Source organism: Glycine soja, chromosome 3 (genome assembly GCF_004193775.1).
Source record: "Glycine soja cultivar W05 chromosome 3, ASM419377v2, whole genome shotgun sequence".
Taxonomy (NCBI): Eukaryota; Viridiplantae; Streptophyta; class Magnoliopsida; order Fabales; family Fabaceae; genus Glycine; species Glycine soja.
In genome coordinates, this window is record NC_041004.1 from 39,480,180 (window position 1) to 39,499,086 (window position 18,907).

The 18,907-nt window shown below is 32.1% G+C and overlaps 2 protein-coding genes across 3 annotated transcripts; both read left to right on the forward strand.

Moving 5' to 3' along the window:
* Window positions 1-407: 407 nt before the first annotated feature.
* LOC114406913 (poly [ADP-ribose] polymerase 1-like) lies at window positions 408-9,218 on the forward strand. Of its 2 annotated transcripts, XR_003665542.1 has the most exons (21): window positions 408-610; window positions 820-869; window positions 980-1,199; window positions 2,522-2,687; window positions 2,801-3,131; window positions 3,551-3,746; window positions 3,826-3,993; window positions 4,147-4,207; window positions 4,300-4,360; window positions 4,442-4,693; window positions 4,852-5,086; window positions 5,196-5,308; window positions 5,378-5,454; window positions 5,598-5,758; window positions 6,223-6,414; window positions 6,528-6,636; window positions 6,987-7,069; window positions 7,184-7,321; window positions 7,803-7,985; window positions 8,882-8,994; window positions 9,083-9,218. XR_003665542.1 is itself a non-coding variant. In XM_028369767.1 (20 exons), exons 1-20 carry the CDS (start codon window positions 461-463, stop codon window positions 8,927-8,929), a joined length of 2,994 nt encoding a protein of 997 aa, XP_028225568.1. In that variant the 5' UTR covers window positions 408-460; the 3' UTR covers window positions 8,930-9,218. The 2 variants fall into 2 exon arrangements, 1 of the variants encoding a protein (XP_028225568.1); XM_028369767.1 differs by having other exon boundaries at window positions 8,882-9,218.
* A 2,106-nt stretch (window positions 9,219-11,324) lies between these two features.
* On the forward strand, window positions 11,325-13,792 carry LOC114406914 (LOB domain-containing protein 16-like). Its single transcript, XM_028369768.1, has 2 exons — window positions 11,325-12,302; window positions 13,011-13,792. Exons 1-2 carry the CDS (start codon window positions 11,997-11,999, stop codon window positions 13,344-13,346), a joined length of 642 nt encoding a protein of 213 aa, XP_028225569.1. The 5' UTR covers window positions 11,325-11,996; the 3' UTR covers window positions 13,347-13,792.
* Window positions 13,793-18,907: the final 5,115 nt, after the last annotated feature.

An 18,907-nucleotide genomic window follows, 5' to 3' on the forward strand; every position in this document is an offset into this window, starting at 1 on the left:
TTTCCTGAGAAAATAAATAAAAAACGATTTTCTTTAAATAAAAATCATAGTGTAATGCATTAAAAACATTACCATATTTATAAATTTTTAATCAATATCACAAGCATACACGTTAGCATCATCTTCCAAAACTTTTAGTTTAGTACTAAAATTTTTTGGAGGCTTATAAGACAACTTGTCTAGTACACTTTTTTGTTTTGGTTTGACCATACACGTTAGCATCATCTTCCAAAACTTTTAGTTTAGTACTAAAATTTTTTGGAGGCTTATAAGACAACTTGTCTAGTACACTTTTTTGTTTTGGTTTGACCATATCCGAGTTCAGAATAAAAAATAATAACAATAAATCAAATAAGGGAAAGTGATATAGTTAAAATAAATAATTAATGATATATATAAATGAGAGAGTAAAAGGAGGGAAGAGTGAGAGCAACGAGCGAGTGAGTGAAAGTGTGAGAGAATGTCTAACCCTCAAGACCAGAAACCATGGAAGGCGGAATACGCGAAGTCGGGAAGATCGTCATGCAGGACGTGCAAGAGCCCCATTGCCAGCGAAACGCTGCGTCTCGGAAAGATGGTTCAATCCACCAAATTCGATGGCCTCATGCCCGTAACATTGACATGCATTTTCTTCTCTTTTCTTTTTCCTTCAATATTCCTCACCCTCGTTCAATGTAAATGTAGCTTTAGCTACGCTAATGCATTTCACACCTTTCTTCTGTTTTTTACTTGCAAAAATAACCCCGCCGTAGGTTTTGATTTTTTTTTTTTTATCTTCTCAATATACCGTATTTTAATCTGTATTTTATTTTCAATCAGATGTGGAACCATGCTGCTTGCATATTGAAGAAAGCCAATCAGATAAAATTGTAGGGAAATCTCTACTCGTTTGTTTCTTCGATGATAAATGTGTGTTTTTTGATTTCATGGTTTGACATTGACAAGTTTTTTGTCGTGGTGTACTACTGTTTTCATGCAGACTTGAAGATGTTGAAAACTTAGAGTCACTTCGTTGGGAAGATCAGCAGAAGATCAGAAAATACATAGAGAGTGGCGGCGGCGGCGGCGGCGGTAGCAGCAGCGGCAGCGCGGCAAAGTCGGACTCCAAGACTGTCAAAGATACTAAATGTGGTATTGAAGTGTCACAAAATTCTCGTGCCACTTGCAAGGATTGCGGTCAAAAAATTATCAAAGGAGAGGTTGGGTTGTAATGCTTTTCTCTATGTCGTGTTCCAAAGGCTAACTAACTTATTAGTGTGTGTTAATTGGAACGGATGGATTTTGTATTTTGGAAATGAGACCATGAGCAAAAACATGTTAATATTATCTAAAGATGGGGATTTTATGATTTTGGGCTTTAATTTGTCTTGTTTATCATAAGTTTACTTAGGAAAATAGCATATTTGGCTTTTAGTAATAGCTGGATGGTGATGCTGATTTAAGGGATGAAACTATAATATGCATACTTCTTATTTTTACTTCCTACTTCTAGTTTGCCATGTTTGAATTTGATTTTGATACCCAACATAATTGCTTTGGCAGCTAAAATGTTTGCTTCCTGTATTTTTTACCTGGGTGGTGTGTTACTATTCCATTCTGTGTTATATATTTGAACAAGCCCTGGTCCATGGTATTATAATTTTTATGCTATCTCATTGGATTCTCCATCTTGACTCTTGAGATTCTTGTTATATGGTTAAAATGCTCGAGGTAGTTTGTTCGTGACAAGGTACCAGAGTCTCTATGATCAAGTGGTCTCTAGTTTAATCCTTGCTGTCACCATTCTTCCAATAAAAGGTTGAACTTTCAGCACAAGGACTCCTGATTCAGGGAGTGAGTTAGAGATGAAATGTAAAACTATTCATGTGTCTTTAACAGCTAAGCTTTTGGGATAGTTGGTTCATGGCTTAGAAGAACAACAGAGTTCTTAATCCTTGGTAGAATGAGGAAGAGCATATTCATTTATCCAATTCCTCTTCAATTTTGTAATGCTTATATTCCTATAGAAAATAAAAGTCTTCTGGCCTCTTGTATGTAATTTTTCTTTAATAATTATGTAGATGGGACCATTGTGGGAGGTGCTAATCAGGGATCTAAGTCTCTCCTGAATTCTGGCTAGTGCTTTTGGGTTGAACTGGGAATTTTGCATCTAGTAAATTTTCCTTCCCCTCCTTTAACTATGAAGTCCTTAAAAGGTTAAAAAAATAAATAAAATATCCTGGGAGTGTTCAAATTAAGCCACTAATGTCCTAAATCATAATTTCATTTTGGGATTGCATGAAATCTGCCCAAGTGATGTTAGCAACAAGTTTATTCACACTTGTTAGATTTCATCTCATTCTCGTTAAGATTCTTAAAATTGATTGTCATGCATTCTGAGACCACTAAGATAATTTTTATCCCAGTGTACATTATTCAGAATTTTTCCTAATTGTTCACAAATCACAATCATATCGATTCATGCTCATATGTTACTGATGTTGGAATTGACTCCTTGCTGAATGTTTTGTATTTGATTTAGGTTCGTATATCTACTAAGCCTGGTGGTCAAGGTGCTAAAGGTTTGGCTTGGCACCATGCCAAGTGTCTCATGGAACTATCACCATCAATTGACGTGTATAAGTTATCTGGATGGAACAATCTCTCATCTTCTGATCAATCAGCTGTCAGTGACTTCGCTAAAAAGGGTGATTGATATTTTTAAGAAAGTCTGGTTTTTATTGCCATAGTGGTTGTTTGAATCTCTTTATTTTCACTGTAGTTTTAAGAATTGATTTCTTGCTCACTGCATTCTTTTCAGGTGGTAGTGATACAAAAATTGAGACTGAGGAGGGTAAAGAATCCACACAACAACAAACTTCCAAAGGTGGGATAAAACGGGGGAAGGATGTTGATAGTGAGCGGAAATCAAAAGTTGCTAAGGCCAAGGGAGATGTGTCTGTGGGCAGCGCAATGTTAGTGAAATCAGGGGAAGCATGTGATCTGGAGAAGAAAATGGAGACCCAGAGCAAAGAACTCTGGGATTTGAAGGACGATCTCAAAAAGCACGTTACAACAACAGAGTTGCGTGAAATGCTGGAAGCCAATGGTCAAGATTCATCAGGATCAGAAATTGATTTACGTGACCGCTGGTAATTTAATCTCATAGAGTTTTTACCCTGATGTTTAAAAAGTGTTTGCCTCATCCCAATATCTGCACTGTTAAACTTAATGTTTTCGACTCAATATGTTATAGTCTCTTTCTTCTTAGTTAGAAGTTGTCAATGATTTTATTGACAGTAGATTAGGTTTGTTTGTATGTTGAGTGTCCCCTATTATGTATGCTCACTTGCATTGAGCTCTATTATAATTTGTAATGGAATCATAGTTTATTCATCAAAAGGAAAAAAACAAATGCAAGCAAGTCTAGCACTTGTATTATTGTTTGGAGGGGAGAAAAATTTTCCCGATTCATTTTGTTTCCTAATTTTTTTTGTGATGTATTTTGAAAAGATTATGCATTGAAATATTTTAATTCTTCTAACTGTGATAATTATTATTATGATTTTAGTGCTGATGGAATGATGTTTGGAGCACTTGGTCTTTGCCCAATATGTTCTGGCTTTCTGCGTTACTCTGGAGGAATGTACCGGTGCCATGGCTACATTTCCGAGTGGAGTAAATGTTCTTACTCTACCTGTGAACCAAACCGTATTGAAGGGAAGTGGAAAATCCCAGAAGAAACAAATAATCAGTACCTTAAAAAAGTGTGTGAGGAAAAAGTTGTCATAAAACAAAACCAATAAATTATGATTTATGACTAAAGTTTTTTCTTACGGTTTACAGTGGTTCAAATCTCAAAAAGGGAAGAAACCAGTTAGGATATTGCCTCTTCCATCACCAAGGAAATCTGCTGAAAGTCAAATGATTGCTAGTCAGCATCATCATTCATCAAATAGTGAAAATTTGCGAGATTTGAAAGTTGCTATCTGTGGATTACCTAATGACTCAATTGTATTACTTCTTTCCATTTTTTCTTTTAACATTTATTTTTAGCACCCATTAATAAAGTCTACCACCCCCTTCCCCCATAAACATTATGAGAAATAGTCATGTTTGATTTGGATTTCTAGTATTTTGTACTCAGCTTCTGAGGTGATTTTACAGGCAGAATGGAAACGCAAAATTGATGGCATAGGTGGGGTGTTTCATGCAAAAGTAAATAAAGGTATCTGCTGCAGTGACCAATTTATGAAAATTAAAATTCCAAATTTTTTTTGCCTCGTGTACTATTTTTGTAATCTTTTACGTAACTTGTAGATACTAACTGCTTGGTGGTTGTTGGATCACTCAATGATGAAGCTGAGATGCGGAAGGCAAGGTATGGTGCACTCAAATTGTCAATCCCAACTTTATTTGATTAATTTTAATATCACTGACTTGGAAGAATTTTGATCTATAGGAGGATGAAAAAACCAATAGTCAGAGAGGACTATTTGATTGACTGCATAGAAAGAAAGAAAAGACTTCCATTTGATATGTACAAGGTTGAAATGATTGGTGAGACTTCTAGCATGGTCACCATTAAAGTGAAGGGACGTAGTGCTGTTCATGAGGCTTCTGGCCTACAGGATTCCGGCCACATACTTGAGGAAGGGAAAAGCATATATAACACAACTTTGAATATGTCTGATTTGTCTACTGGTACTAACAGGTGGGTTCATTATGTTTTAACTTCCTTTTCTTGGTATATACAAAAAAGCCTTTTTATTTTAATTGTGATTTGTTTTTATTTACTTGGTGAATCTCTCACATCACTTCCTTTCTTAAGATTCTTGCTTTGCTGTCCTAACTTTTTCTTCCCATGTAAAGCTACTACATTCTCCAGATAATCGAGGAAGATAAGGGGTCCGATTGCTATGTGTTTCGTAAATGGGGTCGAGTTGGAAATGACAAGATTGGAGGAACAAAGCTGGAGGAAATGTCAAAATCTGATGCAATATGTGAATTCAAACGATTATTCTATGAGAAGACTGGAAACCCTTGGGAGGCGTGGGAACAAAAGACTATCCAGAAGCAACCTGGAAGATTTTTTCCATTGGATATTGTACTTGTTTTTATCTTATTTTTAAAATTTATTTGTTTGATGTAAATATGTTATCATCTTCATCCATCAGGTGGATATTCAACTCACGGTTGTTACTTTGGACTTGTAGGACTATGGAGTTAACAAACAGGTCCCAAAAAATAAAAAAAATGATGCTGACAGCAAATTACCTCCTCCATTAATAGAATTGATGAAGATGCTCTTCAATGTGGAAACATACAGGTTATAGTCAAATACCTCTTCATTTTATTAGAATATATTTTGTGCAATACTGAGTCTTTAGTTTTGTAGAGCTGCCATGATGGAATTTGAGATTAATATGTCTGAAATGCCACTTGGGAAACTGAGCAAAAGCAATATCCAAAAGGGTATGTTAACACATTATTTTAAAACTTTTTATGGGCTATAGTGGTTCCCTATTTCGTTTGATTGATTGATCAAGCAACCCAATAGGGTTTATTAAAGTAATAATAAATGTTTGATATTATGCTGGTATGCTTCCTCTTCCCAGGGTTTGAAGCATTGACAGAGATACAAAATCTGTTAAAAATTAGCAATCCTGATCCATCCGTCAAGGAAAGCTTACTCATTAATGCCAGCAATCGGTTCTTCACCATGATCCCTTCTATTCATCCACATATTATTAGGGATGAGGATGACTTTAAGTCCAAGGTGGTACTATTTTTCAATTTGGGGTTTGGTAATGAAACATGAAATCAATTGATTCTTTTATTTTGTGTTAGTTCTCTACTTGCAACAATGACTCGTGGAAGTTAATAATTTTTGGCACTCTCCATAAAACTCAAATATTGAAATAATATTATATTTGAATTTTGAATACAGTAATGAAGAATTTATACTGCACCATCACATGATTTTTTGGTATACTGTCTTGCAATTTGACCTTGGGTTTTTAATCTCTAAAAGTTAGTTAGGAGTAAGGACTATTCAAACAAGACATGTGAAATTTTTAGTCTGTTTGTTTCAATAATGTTCAAGGAATGTCAAATATATGAATGATATAAAAGTTATCTAATTCTATCAGGACTATTCCTGATGACTTTTGCTCCTGAGGATTGACACATTTGATTCCCCTTTATTATAATTAGAATAGTATGGCCTTTCTTTTGTTTTAGGTGAAAATGTTAGAAGCCCTTCAAGACATTGAAATAGCCTCAAGATTAGTTGGATTTGATGCTAACAATGATGATTCCATTGATGATAATTATAAGAAGCTTCACTGTGATATATCTCCACTTCCTCATGATAGTGAAGAGTTTTGCTTAATTGAAAAGTTTCTCCAGAATACTCATGCCCCCACACATACGGTATGATTATATTTGGTATACAAGTGGGTGTTTGTGAATTATGTCTGACGTCTTTCATTTCTCACAAGTCACAATGTACATGTTTCCACTATCTTTGTAATCCATTTATGCAGGACTGGAGTCTTGAGCTAGAAGAAGTTTTTTCACTTGAAAGGGAAGGTGAATCTGATAAGTTTGCTCCTTACAGGGATAAACTTGGAAACAGAATGCTCCTATGGCATGGTAGGTTGTGGATATGTGATGCTTGCTATACTAGTTACTTGTATGTTTGCCGTTGTGAAATATTCTCCTATGACACAAAGAAAGAGTTGGAAAATATAAAGAAAGGAATGTATACAAATTCTTGTATCTGATTACTCCATACAAATGTCATGATAATATAATACTAGACCAGTGACCAGAGGAGTTTCAACTTTCAAAGGCTGAACTTTTAGGTTAAAAATTCTTTCATCTTTTCAACAAAAACAATCATATGGATGGCTATTTTGTTTTCATGTGCTATCCGCAGCTGTAGATGAAAATATGTACAAATTTGAGTTAGACACCTATGACAAAAATGCTCTCTATTATAGGTTCTAGGTTGACAAACTTTGTGGGCATTCTTAACCAAGGACTCAGAATTGCACCTCCTGAAGCCCCGGCTACTGGCTATATGGTTCTATCTATTACTCCCCTCTCATGCCTCCTTTTTTTTTGCTTATACTTTTGGATACAAATACCTAATTAACTTTCCACAGAAGCACTAAAGTCTGAATATTTTGCATTGCAGTTTGGCAAAGGGGTTTACTTTGCTGACCTGGTCAGCAAAAGTGCTCAGTATTGCTTCACTGATAAGAAAAATCCTGTTGGTCTAATGCTTTTGAGTGAAGTTGCGCTTGGAAATGTCTATGAGCTCAAGAAAGCTAAGGTCAGTCTGTTTTAATCCAATTTGTGCATGTAGCTTTTACTTCAGAGAAATAAAATCAGTTTTAAATAAAATCATTTTTAAATAAAATCAATAAAGTGTAAAAATTATTATTTCCTCCAAATAAGTTAATCCAAGCAATCACTGTGGTTGATTATTTGTAAGTGCATACACATTCAAAATGAGCCACAATGCTGCATTCAATACTGAATTTCTTATGTTTTTTGGGCTGTCATTGGGGTTTATGTTGTATTTATATCTATTAGTGGTATATACTCCATACCCCTTTTTTTTTTACATTGCCTTGCTATGTATTACCCCTTTTGGTACCTTTTATCTAATATATATATATATATATATATATATATATATATATATATATATATATAAATATGTTGCCAATTTAAAAAAATACTGAATTTCTGCCTAATGGATTTGCAATAATTTTTTGTATCATACTGATTGTTTGTCCTCTGAGAAACAGTATATGGATAAACCTCCCGAAGGAAAGCACTCTACTAAAGGACTGGGCAAGAAAATGCCACAGGAATCGGAATATGTAAAGTGGAGGGGCAATGTCACTGTTCCTTGTGGCAAACCAGTGCCATCAAATGTCAAGAGTTCTGAGCTCATGTACAATGAGTATATTGTTTATAATACTGCTCAAGTAAGTTTCAAGTCTGGTGTCTTTGCCATATCATGCTAATGAAGCAAGCTAGGATTCTTGTAGTTTAAATTGTAATAAAATTTAGTGGGAAATTTCTACTGTCATTGCTATTATTGGTTTGCAGTTTTGATATATTTTTGCAGATTAATTGGGATTTTTTTATATTGAATTTTCTTGTAGTTGAATTATAGCTATGTTGAATGACAAACTTTTATTTGATTATGATAGAAATAATGTGCAACCGAGATAAAGAAAGAAGAATGAACAAACAGATTTAATGTGGAAAACTCTTGATGGGAAAAAACCACAAGCATAGGAGAAACAATTAACTATATTGAAAATTGATATAATAGAGATACAAAACTACTAAAACCCTAGCCCAAAAGCATACAGGTTCATACTGCACATCTCTGACCCCCAATCCCAAAAGGGATTAATGGTGGGATTTGGTCTTGAGCCTATCGACCTAAAACCTCTGCAGCCACCACAGACCCCAAAAAAATCTAAAAAATATTTCTTCATCAAATTAATTGCACTATAAGCTTTTCAATCTAGGCTAAGAATTGGGTCACCAGATATAAGATTATTTGTAAAAAAACTATTGTTGGAAACACTTCAGTTTCAGAGATAAATAACAAAAGTTAAGGATTCTTATCCCTGTGGTAGAAAGTACACAAACTGTTAGCAAGTATGGTGCCTGGTTTTGTATCTGATTAGCACGAGTAGTTGGTTGTTCTTTGTTTTTCCATTGCCATTTGTTAAAACTTGATTCGTGACATACTTGCACGGTGCTCTTTTTGAGTTTTTTTGGATTTATGATAAAGCCCAAAATGTTGTATTTCCTTTTCTTCTTTTGGTAATCTCATGCATGTGATTGGATGTGAACTTTTGTGCAGGTTAAGATGCAATTCTTATTGAAGGTGAGGTTTCATCACAAGAGATGAGGACTAGAGAGAAGTTTCTTGTTCTGGGGTGTCATCTACACTAAGCAGTTTTTTGACCATGACTAGTACGTAGTACATCTTGGATTCTCTAGAATTATCTTGATAATGTCTCATTTTGAGTTGACTAGAGATATTTCAACGGGTTTTTTGTAGGGCATGCTAGTGCAGGGATGTATTAGTTGAAACCCGTCACTTAGACCAAAAACATCTCATCCAATTTGTGATCTGGTTATCTGTATAGAACTGCTATTTTAATCTCAAACTTTTTATTGAGCTCTTCCCTTTTAAATATGTGTTGCATCAGTATAAGTGCTTTTATCATATACAAACACAAATCAGTTAAGGGTTTTTTTTATCTTACCAGTCTAGTAAATTTTCAAATAGGTATGCATAAATAGAAGAGCTATTTCCCTTCCTCTGTGAAGGAGGTACCCTGAAGTTGATAGGCTTTGTTATGAGGTTTTAACCAATATTCAGAAATAAGAATCAAGTGCATAGAAAGAGCTAGACTGGTATGGCCAAAAATAAAAAATAAATAAATAAAAGCTACCCTGGTTATGTGGCTGTTGCTTGTGGGGACTTTTGTTACACAGTATTATGTGGTCTGCATGTGTCATGTGAAAAGGTGATGCTATTAATCAATGCACCAATAATGTTGATTATGATATCATATCATGAGTGTATATAAAATATGTGAATGTTGCTTGCATATGCGTATCAAATCAAGTTCTCTGATGTTGGTGAGAACTTAAAGCTCAGGCGGCTCTTAGTAAGAGCCATGCATGACATGGGACTCTTCATGATTCAAACAGCCATTTCTCATTGTCAAGTATGACGAACTGCTGTCTCTTTTTATTTATTTTTGATTATGCTTATTATGATGTATGAGCCATCTCTACTTATTGTGTTTACTGATTTGTGATTTGTGGCTTATCTTGCGTCACTGACTAGTTCCTACCCACAAAATACATTATACAGCTGGTTCTTAGTGCCAGAATGTAATGCAGGCTAGTGTTTTTTATTGTTAGTTATTAGCCAATTTATCGTTTCTTCTGAATCTGGTCCAAGTATTTGGACTTTGCAAATTCATAGTGGCAGGTTTGAAAATTGTAACTTTATGTATAATATTAAAAAACAACCATTTTGAGTCCAGTCTTTTGAGCGTGACTCAATCAAGAAAGTGGTGCAGGTGATGATGTGAGTTGATTTTCAAAGTGATTATATTGCCGAAGAATGCAGATTTGATTTTAGATTCTGATAACGACCTTGAGATATCTTATGCTAGATGAATCTTTGAGTATATCCCCGTTCCTCTGACCGAATAGACAAAACTGCATGAGATTTGAATTTAATGATACACCCATCAACCAAAAAAGAATAATAGTAACAAATTAACAACACTCTTCTTTTCAAGTTAAAAACATGCAGCATGTTGAAGACAAAACCCACCTGTTTTATTTTTTTTGTTCACAAAAAAAAATCAAATTTCATTTCGAAATTTAAATTCTTTTTAAAGTGTGTTAAACTTCCTCGGTTGAAACAAATTAGTCTGACTTTAAGTTAAAGGATAATTACATGTAAAAAATTACTAGTATATATGCTTTGGGAAAAACTATCAAGAAATAGCAACTGTGAGAAAGCTTCCTTGCTTACTGTCGTATATCTTTTGCACTTTGCAGTTTCACGTTTCATTTTCTTTTTTTCTACACGTTTCATTTGTTCTGAGCTTCCTTTATTTTTTCAATTTTCTTACCATTTATCTACTCCTTTAACAATTCAGTAAAACATGATTAATATGATAATATGAAAAAAAAATAATTAAAGGATCCGCTAAAAGTATTTTAATAGTAGAGGTTAAGAAATATGAGAGATAAAAAAAATAGAAGTCAGATAATATGATAACGTAGATTTAATTAAAAATTTAAAAGTATTTTTAAGGATTCAAATAACTGTACTAATTAAGTTAAAGAACACTAAAAAGTTAGTTAAGTTCAAAATAATATGTTAAGTTCAAAGATGAAATTAAAAAATTTATTTGTAGACATCTGACATTATAGAAGATAGATAGAAATTACGTGATAAATTTTAATTGTCATGTCATTATTAAAGACGTCATATAGGCATGCATGGTAAGACAAACATCTTAAGAATAACGAATGAAAATTAACAATTACACTAATTTATCTTTTTTTCACATTTTGATATCTAAATTTAAATTTTTTATCTTTATACAATTATCAAAAGGTCTGACATTTTAAGGACTAAACTGAGTATTTATCTATTTTTAATATAACAAATGCTTTATACTTTTGTACAACGATTGATAAACCCTTTTCTTAATTAAAATATAGTCTAGTTAATGTGTATAGTAAGAGAATTAAAATAAGTACTTGAGTAGTTTTAGTACTCTGATGAGCTCATGTTAAGTAGGAAGTTGTCGGTAGAGTTTACAGGCAGGTGGCAGTGTACTAACTAGAGTTAGGAAGCCACAAACGACAGCAGTTCCCAGGTGCGGCGTTCGGCGCAAAAATAAAAATAAAAACTACTGATCAACCAATTAAATAATTAAACTAAACCAAAACCATACCAACCCCATACAATTAATTAAAGACATGCACTACACGAAACAAATAATAGTACTCGTACTATACTACTATCAGCTTCTAAACGATACTAAAAAGTAAATAAATAAAATAGCCATGAGAGTCCAACTTACATTAACTTAATTGGTCTAAGCCCATTCATTAGAAAAACCAGAGGTTTATTGCTTTCACCATTTACAAATGTTTCCTCTGAACCCTACATCTGAGGTTCACATGTTTCCATTCATATTCTTATAAGACTCTTTTATGCACCTTATTCTCACTGTCCCACTTCCCCTGACCCCTCACTCTTCCATACTATAGTCCTCAGATTTTTAGTTTGCACCATTTCCTAGTGTGCCCGTGTGCCTACAAATTTTATTCACTTCCTCCCACTCAGGTCCTTTCTTTTCAAACATAAAATACATATCTTTCTCTCTCTCTTTGTGTGTTGGTTATTAGTACAATTATACTACTACTATACTATGGCTTCTGCTAGTGGAAATGGTGTCTCTAATGGCTCTGGCTCTCCTTGCGGGGCATGCAAGTTCCTCAGAAGAAGGTGTGCTTCTGATTGTATCTTTGCACCTTACTTTTGTTCAGAACAGGGCCCTGCTAGATTTGCAGCCATACACAAGGTATTTGGTGCCAGCAACGTTTCAAAGTTGCTTTTGCACATACCAGCTCATGATCGTTGTGAAGCGGTTGTCACAATCACTTATGAGGCTCAGGCTCGTATTAGAGACCCTGTCTATGGCTGTGTCTCTCACATTTTTGCCTTACAACAACAGGTATACCATTATATGTTCTTACAAAACTCATCTAAACTACGGAACTTTATGTTACTTTTTTTCTGGATATGATAGATCTTCTCATGTTCATTTTTTATGTTTATATATCCTGATAGACATCAAATAAGTAACGCATTAACACCTATTTAATGTAGGAAAAAAATTAAATATGGAGTTCTAATGGTGTTTTTTATGTTGTTGTCTAATTAGAATTGAAGTTTTGTTTTGGTAATCTACGTGTAAACATTTTTATTGAGATAAAACTTTAATTCTAATGGGAGAACAATACCAAAAATACCTAAAATATTGTATGTAGGTTTTATTCTTTTATGGCTTTCTATCATGGAGGAAATATACATAAATATCTAAACATAACAAGCCACTCGTTCATCAAATTCTCTTTAGTTAGAACTTGGTAATTTTTTCTTTCTTGTCTTTTCTTTTATATATGTTGGAAATTTGGAAAACCGTTCAACCAAACTAGCTACTCCTGTCTTTATCTCTTGCTTGAACTCTAGCTACCTATCTTTGGCTTCTATGATTCCTCAAGGGCCATTACTCCAACAAGAATAATATTTATTATTATCATTGGCTATATAAAATAACACACCAGTCAATTTATCTAGAAACAAACAAATTCTCTAATCACACTCATTAAAATTCTGACTTTTCTAATTTTCTTACATTTTCTTTTTTGTTGAAATGCAGGTGGCACGCTTGCAGGCACAGCTGATGCAGGTAAAAGCTCAGCTGACTCAGAACCTAGTGGAGTCCAGGAACATAGAGAATAATCATCATTTGCAAGGGAATAATAACAATGTTACAGGACAACTAATGAATCATCCATTTTGTCCCACTTACATGAATCCTATATCTCCTCAAAGCTCACTTGAATCAATTGATCACAGCAGCATCAATGATGGAATGAGCATGCAAGATATACAAAGCAGAGAGGATTTCCAAATCCAAGCTAAAGAAAGACCATACAACAACAATGACTTGGGGGAGCTGCAAGAACTGGCACTAAGGATGATGAGGAACTGATTAATTATGACTAGGTTAGCACCAAAGCTAGCCTTTTCATTTTCTAGAAGGGTGTTCCTTGATGTTTAGGGGGGGATGGTCTTTTGCTAGTGTTGTATATATAATGAGTGTCATGAAGAAAAACTGGTCATAACTGATGATAAGCCTAAAGTTTAAACTAAGCATTAGGCTTTTTTCTGTTTGTGGATTCAATCCAAAAGAAAATTAATTTTTTGCAGCCTAGCTAGCTGAGTCTGTCTCTCTCTTTCTCTATATATATGCGTGCTTAATGTTTTTGCTAAAATTAGCAGTGGTTAAATTTGAGTCTAGAAAATAATGTGGTTTTTGTTATGTGAACTACAGTAGAGCATAGAGACAGTCTTAAGCAAAAATGGCAAAAGGGAAGCCTAATGAATAGGGGTTGTCATAAATTATATATTATGCATTCTTTGCCTGTCAAGCTTAAATAATTATGGTGCGTACCTTTGAATTATGAGTTGTCCTTCGTTTTTTCCCTCGCTTAATGGGAGATTTTTTTTTTCTCAACAAAACCACACACTTAATTGAACTTTCTAGATGACATTGCTTGACACGTTGAAATTTATGTTTTATTTATGATGGAAATCCCCCATCTAGGTTAATTTGGATTTGTTAAAAGACAAACACATACTGGTCTCAGCTGTACTACTTTAGCGAATAATCTCTTTCACGTTTCTGAGGTGTTTGGCGACAAAAAGTAATATCACAAAGTACTTTACACACTAAGCTTCAATTTACTGAAAAATGAATTATAAACAACACTATCTTCTATTGTATTTGATAATTTGTTAATTTTTTTATGGAGGGAGGGGGAAGCAACAAAGAGACCAAAAAGAGATCATGCATGAGCCTTAATCATTGCATATTAGTCCATATAATATAAGTTTGAGCTTTTTTTTCTCTCCCCATTTTATATATGTTGCAAAAAAACCGGTGAGAGGAACTTAAGTCAAAAGTGATCAAGATGCCCCATCTTCTTCAACATGTTTAGATCCAAATGCAATGTTCCCTTGGGTGCATTGATGAGACATTTTTCTAAGAATTCTTTTTGCAAGGGGGCTAGAGGGGACTTGGATGCTACCATTATAGTTAAAAGCAAGCACAACCCAAGGGTGAGTATATCCAATGGACCCTAATTTACTAACAGGTAGTTTTACCTAACATTACTATGCTAATCTAATTGTAATATCAATATACCAATGATTTTGTAATCGTACAAGTAGACAAAGTGTCTCCCGGGTTGAATACATGGGCAAGATCACTATTTTTATTTAACCAATTAACCTCATTCTATGGTAACATCAAATAAAGAGCCTAATCCTATAAAGCGTTGCAAGCTAGGGAACTAGTCGGCAATATATATTTTAGAAGTAAATGCTTTGATTCATTTGGTAGAGCCATTAAGTTGAATAAATTTAGTGGGGGGTGTTGGCACTTTTACGTACGGTGATGATCAAATAATGAAAGAGTTGTAGTAATAAACCGACAGAAATAGAGAACCGTACTATATATCGAATCGATTCGGTCTTGCAAAGTGCTGTTCTTGTGATCAAAATGTACTTTTAAAATTAACTTGTTGGTTAATCGTGAAACTATTTTATGATTTCCTTGCATGCCACTCAAATATTATTGGTGAGTTCGTACTAATTTTGATCGGTAAAATAAAACCAAGCATGCATTGTGTACCTTATAAATTATTTAATTAAATACAGAAAATATAATTTGGTCTTAGACTTCTGCTCGCACAATAATAGGTGATACCTTGCATAGGGGAGACAAGACTAGTAGACAGGGATCTTGTTCAACACTTTCATAATAGAGTTCAACTATGGGGACCATATACGCAGAAACTCGTAGTGAAGCACAAGTAACGGATCAAGAGTAAGAGAAATTCAAGTAATATCACCTAATTAATAATGAGTACTCCTAATGAAAATTTGCATGTGTGTGTGTCCAATGAGATATAAATTAAATCTGAAATTTCAAATCATTGAAGTGTCTTTGCAAACGAGTTTTAAGTCTTAATTTTCAATTGGATTCACTTCAATTTGCTTCCTTAAAATAAACGCTTCTCAAATCTCAAGCATGTATAAAATTATTATATATATCCAGGAAACAGAACTAGAACTAGCAGAAAGATCTCCTATGGTTATAGGCTTATAGGACTGTAAGAAAATGAATGAAATGTGCAGGCCAATATTTGAAAGTTGTTGTTTAAGTATTAATGGACCACCTTTAGAACCGGCTACAGAAACTTGCATATGGACAATAAAATAAGCATCCTAAGTCATGTCACAATGATTTAATTAATGAAAAAAATATGTATATAGATAATCAGTCCAATTAAACGGCCATTAATTCCATAATTTGTCTAAAAGAATTAAAGATTATCTTTTTAACTAGACTATTAAGAAATTAATTAAGGAACTAAAAACAGAAAATATTTATTGTGAAAATAAATAAAGTCATGAACATCGGAGAATATAATTTTGCATATTTTAATTAAAAAAAATCCTTCTTTTATACTGTAATTGCTTAACTAATATCATAAGTACATTGATTAATATTTATCATTAAAGAATGACAAAGCAGATAAAAGAGCAATTAAAAAAAACTTTTAGCCGGACCATTATTTGCACCAGAGAAAGTAATTAATATATTGGCAGACCCATTAGTTTAATTGGAGATGAGTGATTATGATTAGCGGAACGTGAGAGCAAAAGTTGTTCCAAAAAAGTAAAATATGGGACCTGTGCTAAGTGAAGATTTATATTGGTCTTTACTTATTCTGATGAGTTGCTATGTGATAAATAAAATAAAGAAATAGAGTCAAAAGACGGGAGTAGAGAAGATAAGAACAGAGTGCAGAGTGGTATATATATTTCTTGCCATACTCAACAATTTATATGTGGAAAATATATATATATATATATATATATATATATATATATATATATATATATATATATATATATATATATATATATAATCCGTTTACACCAAGTGTAAAATGTTTTACACAAAATTTTTGCCACCCAATTTAAATAATCTAAAAACTAAAATTAATTCACTTAAAAAATTTAATTAGCTAATCACCAACATTATTATTTCTAATTAAACGAATTGATAAAAATCATTAATGACAACACTAAATAATAATTTTCGTAATATTTGCCAGTCTTATTTACATAAAAAAAGATTTAAAATATTTATCATTTGTGTGCTAACGAAAATTGAAATTTGTATCATCATCCAAACTCTCAAAAGTATAACTTTTCATGTCCTCCACTTCCATGAACAACATATGTTTCACAATTCAATAATTAATATTCCTGAAAGATATAAAAAAACAAATATTAAAAAGTGAAAAATAATTATGATTTTCTGTGAATTTTTTTTATAGTTAATATCCTCTTTTATGATCATATAAAATAGTCCAGTATACAATAAAAGCATTACATATGGATAGGAAAAAAATAATTTTTAGTTATTAATAAACTCAAATCTAGTATAAGGAGTGACCAACCCCCTTATATATCACATAACCCATGTAAAGAACTTAGCAAAAGAAAGATGTTCATGGATGATAAATATTATTTTTAGCAAAGGAAAACGTTATAGATAATAATTTTTTTTATAGAATTCAAAATTTTGTTTTGACAAAGATAAAATTGGCAAATATCATAAAAAATATTATCTGGTGATATTATTAATGATTCTGATTAATTAATTTAATTAGAAATAATAAAATCATATCTCATGATTTACTAATTAGAATTTTTAAATTTTTTAAGTGAATAAATTTCAGCTTTAGATTATTTAAATTGAGTATTCAAATTTGGTGTAAAACTACTGATGTAAACGGATCCTATAAATAATTAAAATTAAGATTAAGACTATCTTTGATAACATTAAAACTCGCTTAAGTCTGATGTATGATTTTTTTTAAGCGAACCACACGGTCTACAAAGCTATGATCTACGTGATAGTTGAAGTTGGATTTACGCATTCTTTTCATATATATTCTTTAATACCCGCAACAACTATAATTCTTAAAATCAATGAAGTAAAATGAGTAGATAAAATTAATAACCCTTTATAGATATTCGAATTCCTTAATTCAATAGTTTTTTTAAAGTATCTATAAAATAAATTGAGTAAATAAATAATAAAATTATTAAATTAATTAATACTTATTACATAGATTATTCCAAAATATAATAATTTATTATAAATATAATTAAAAATATATGATTATTACATATTACATATCTAAAATGTTTTATTTATCTGAAAGAATATCTTTAATTTTTCATTAATTAGATCAATAAAATTAAATTTAATATATATCAAATAATACAAATATTTTAAACATGGAATACAGATGAATCATCATCAATTATATATGGGAGTCTTGTAAATTATTTTAATCATCACCAATTATGCAGTATGTTTTTGATCCCCGGGATTGGCCAAAGGACTGCATATTGGTCCATTCTATTAATTTACTCCTCCTGCGTGTTAAGATTTAAAAGTGGGACACACGTGCAACTTTAATGTTTGATTTAACATGGATGTCACTGACGTTTATTAAACACGGGAGTTTATCTTCAAAAGAAACAAGTAGCTGCCTTTCTTGTTTCTTATAGCAAAATAATTTTCATTTTTACTGTATCAGTGATGTGAAGTAATTATTTATTTTATTAATGATTAATTTTTATTAAAATTTTAATTAATTATTTTTAATAAATTTTTTCTTTCTAATTATATAATTTTATTTACAAGACTTAAATCTAAGTTTTTATTAACAAAATTATTCAAACTAACAACATATTCTTTGGGAATAAATCTGTAGCTAGTATTGTGGGTAATTGTCCCCGCTAAAATTTTAGTGCAGCCTGTTATTATATATACTATTATATTTTAATTGATCTCACTTTATATAATATAATGTATATTTAGTGTTTCCGTTCATATTTTATGTCATATAATTCTTTATGTAATTCCCCTCATTGAACAATTGTCCTCATAATTTTGATAAAAACATTTATAAAATTTCCTATGATAATATACTATATTTTTTGACAAAAAATCAATTACTTGTGTACTCATTGAAAATAGAAAAATTTAGTTTATTTGTTATAGTCTATCATGTATTTGTTATTTGTTTTTACCAAATGCATTTATTTTTGTTTCTGTTTTATATTTTAGTTACATAAGTGTCAAATTAATTGTTACTTGTATAATCTTTAAGTTATAATCTTTATTGGACATGCATATCCTTAAATGTAATAAGTAATGAATATAATAATTAAATATATAAAATATTAATAATTAAAATTTATTAAGAAAAGAAATTGTGAACTCGCATGCATAACCCTGTTTTACTTTTGTTATTCAATATCTTATGAAAGTTTTTTCTGCTAGGAATATCTAAAAATCTTATGTCAAACTATATAAGAGATAGTTAAGACAAATTCTAACATGGACCTATGACTCAAATGCTCATGATGGATCAGTGCAAAAAAAGTGGTACTGTAGCT

Excerpts from the sequence above, each read along its gene's own strand:
- LOC114406913 (XM_028369767.1), top strand. The coding sequence starts at position 461 with ATGTCTAACCCTCAAGACCAGAAACCATGGAAGGCGGAATACGCGAAG. Across the intron at positions 5,309-5,377 it reads TTCAATGTGGAAACATACAG|AGCTGCCATGATGGAATTTG; the intron begins GTTATAGTCAAA and ends TTAGTTTTGTAG. Across the intron at positions 7,070-7,183 it reads CCCCGGCTACTGGCTATATG|TTTGGCAAAGGGGTTTACTT; the intron begins GTTCTATCTATT and ends TTTGCATTGCAG.
- LOC114406914 (XM_028369768.1), top strand. The coding sequence starts at position 11,997 with ATGGCTTCTGCTAGTGGAAATGGTGTCTCTAATGGCTCTGGCTCTCCT. Across the intron at positions 12,303-13,010 it reads TTTTTGCCTTACAACAACAG|GTGGCACGCTTGCAGGCACA; the intron begins GTATACCATTAT and ends GTTGAAATGCAG.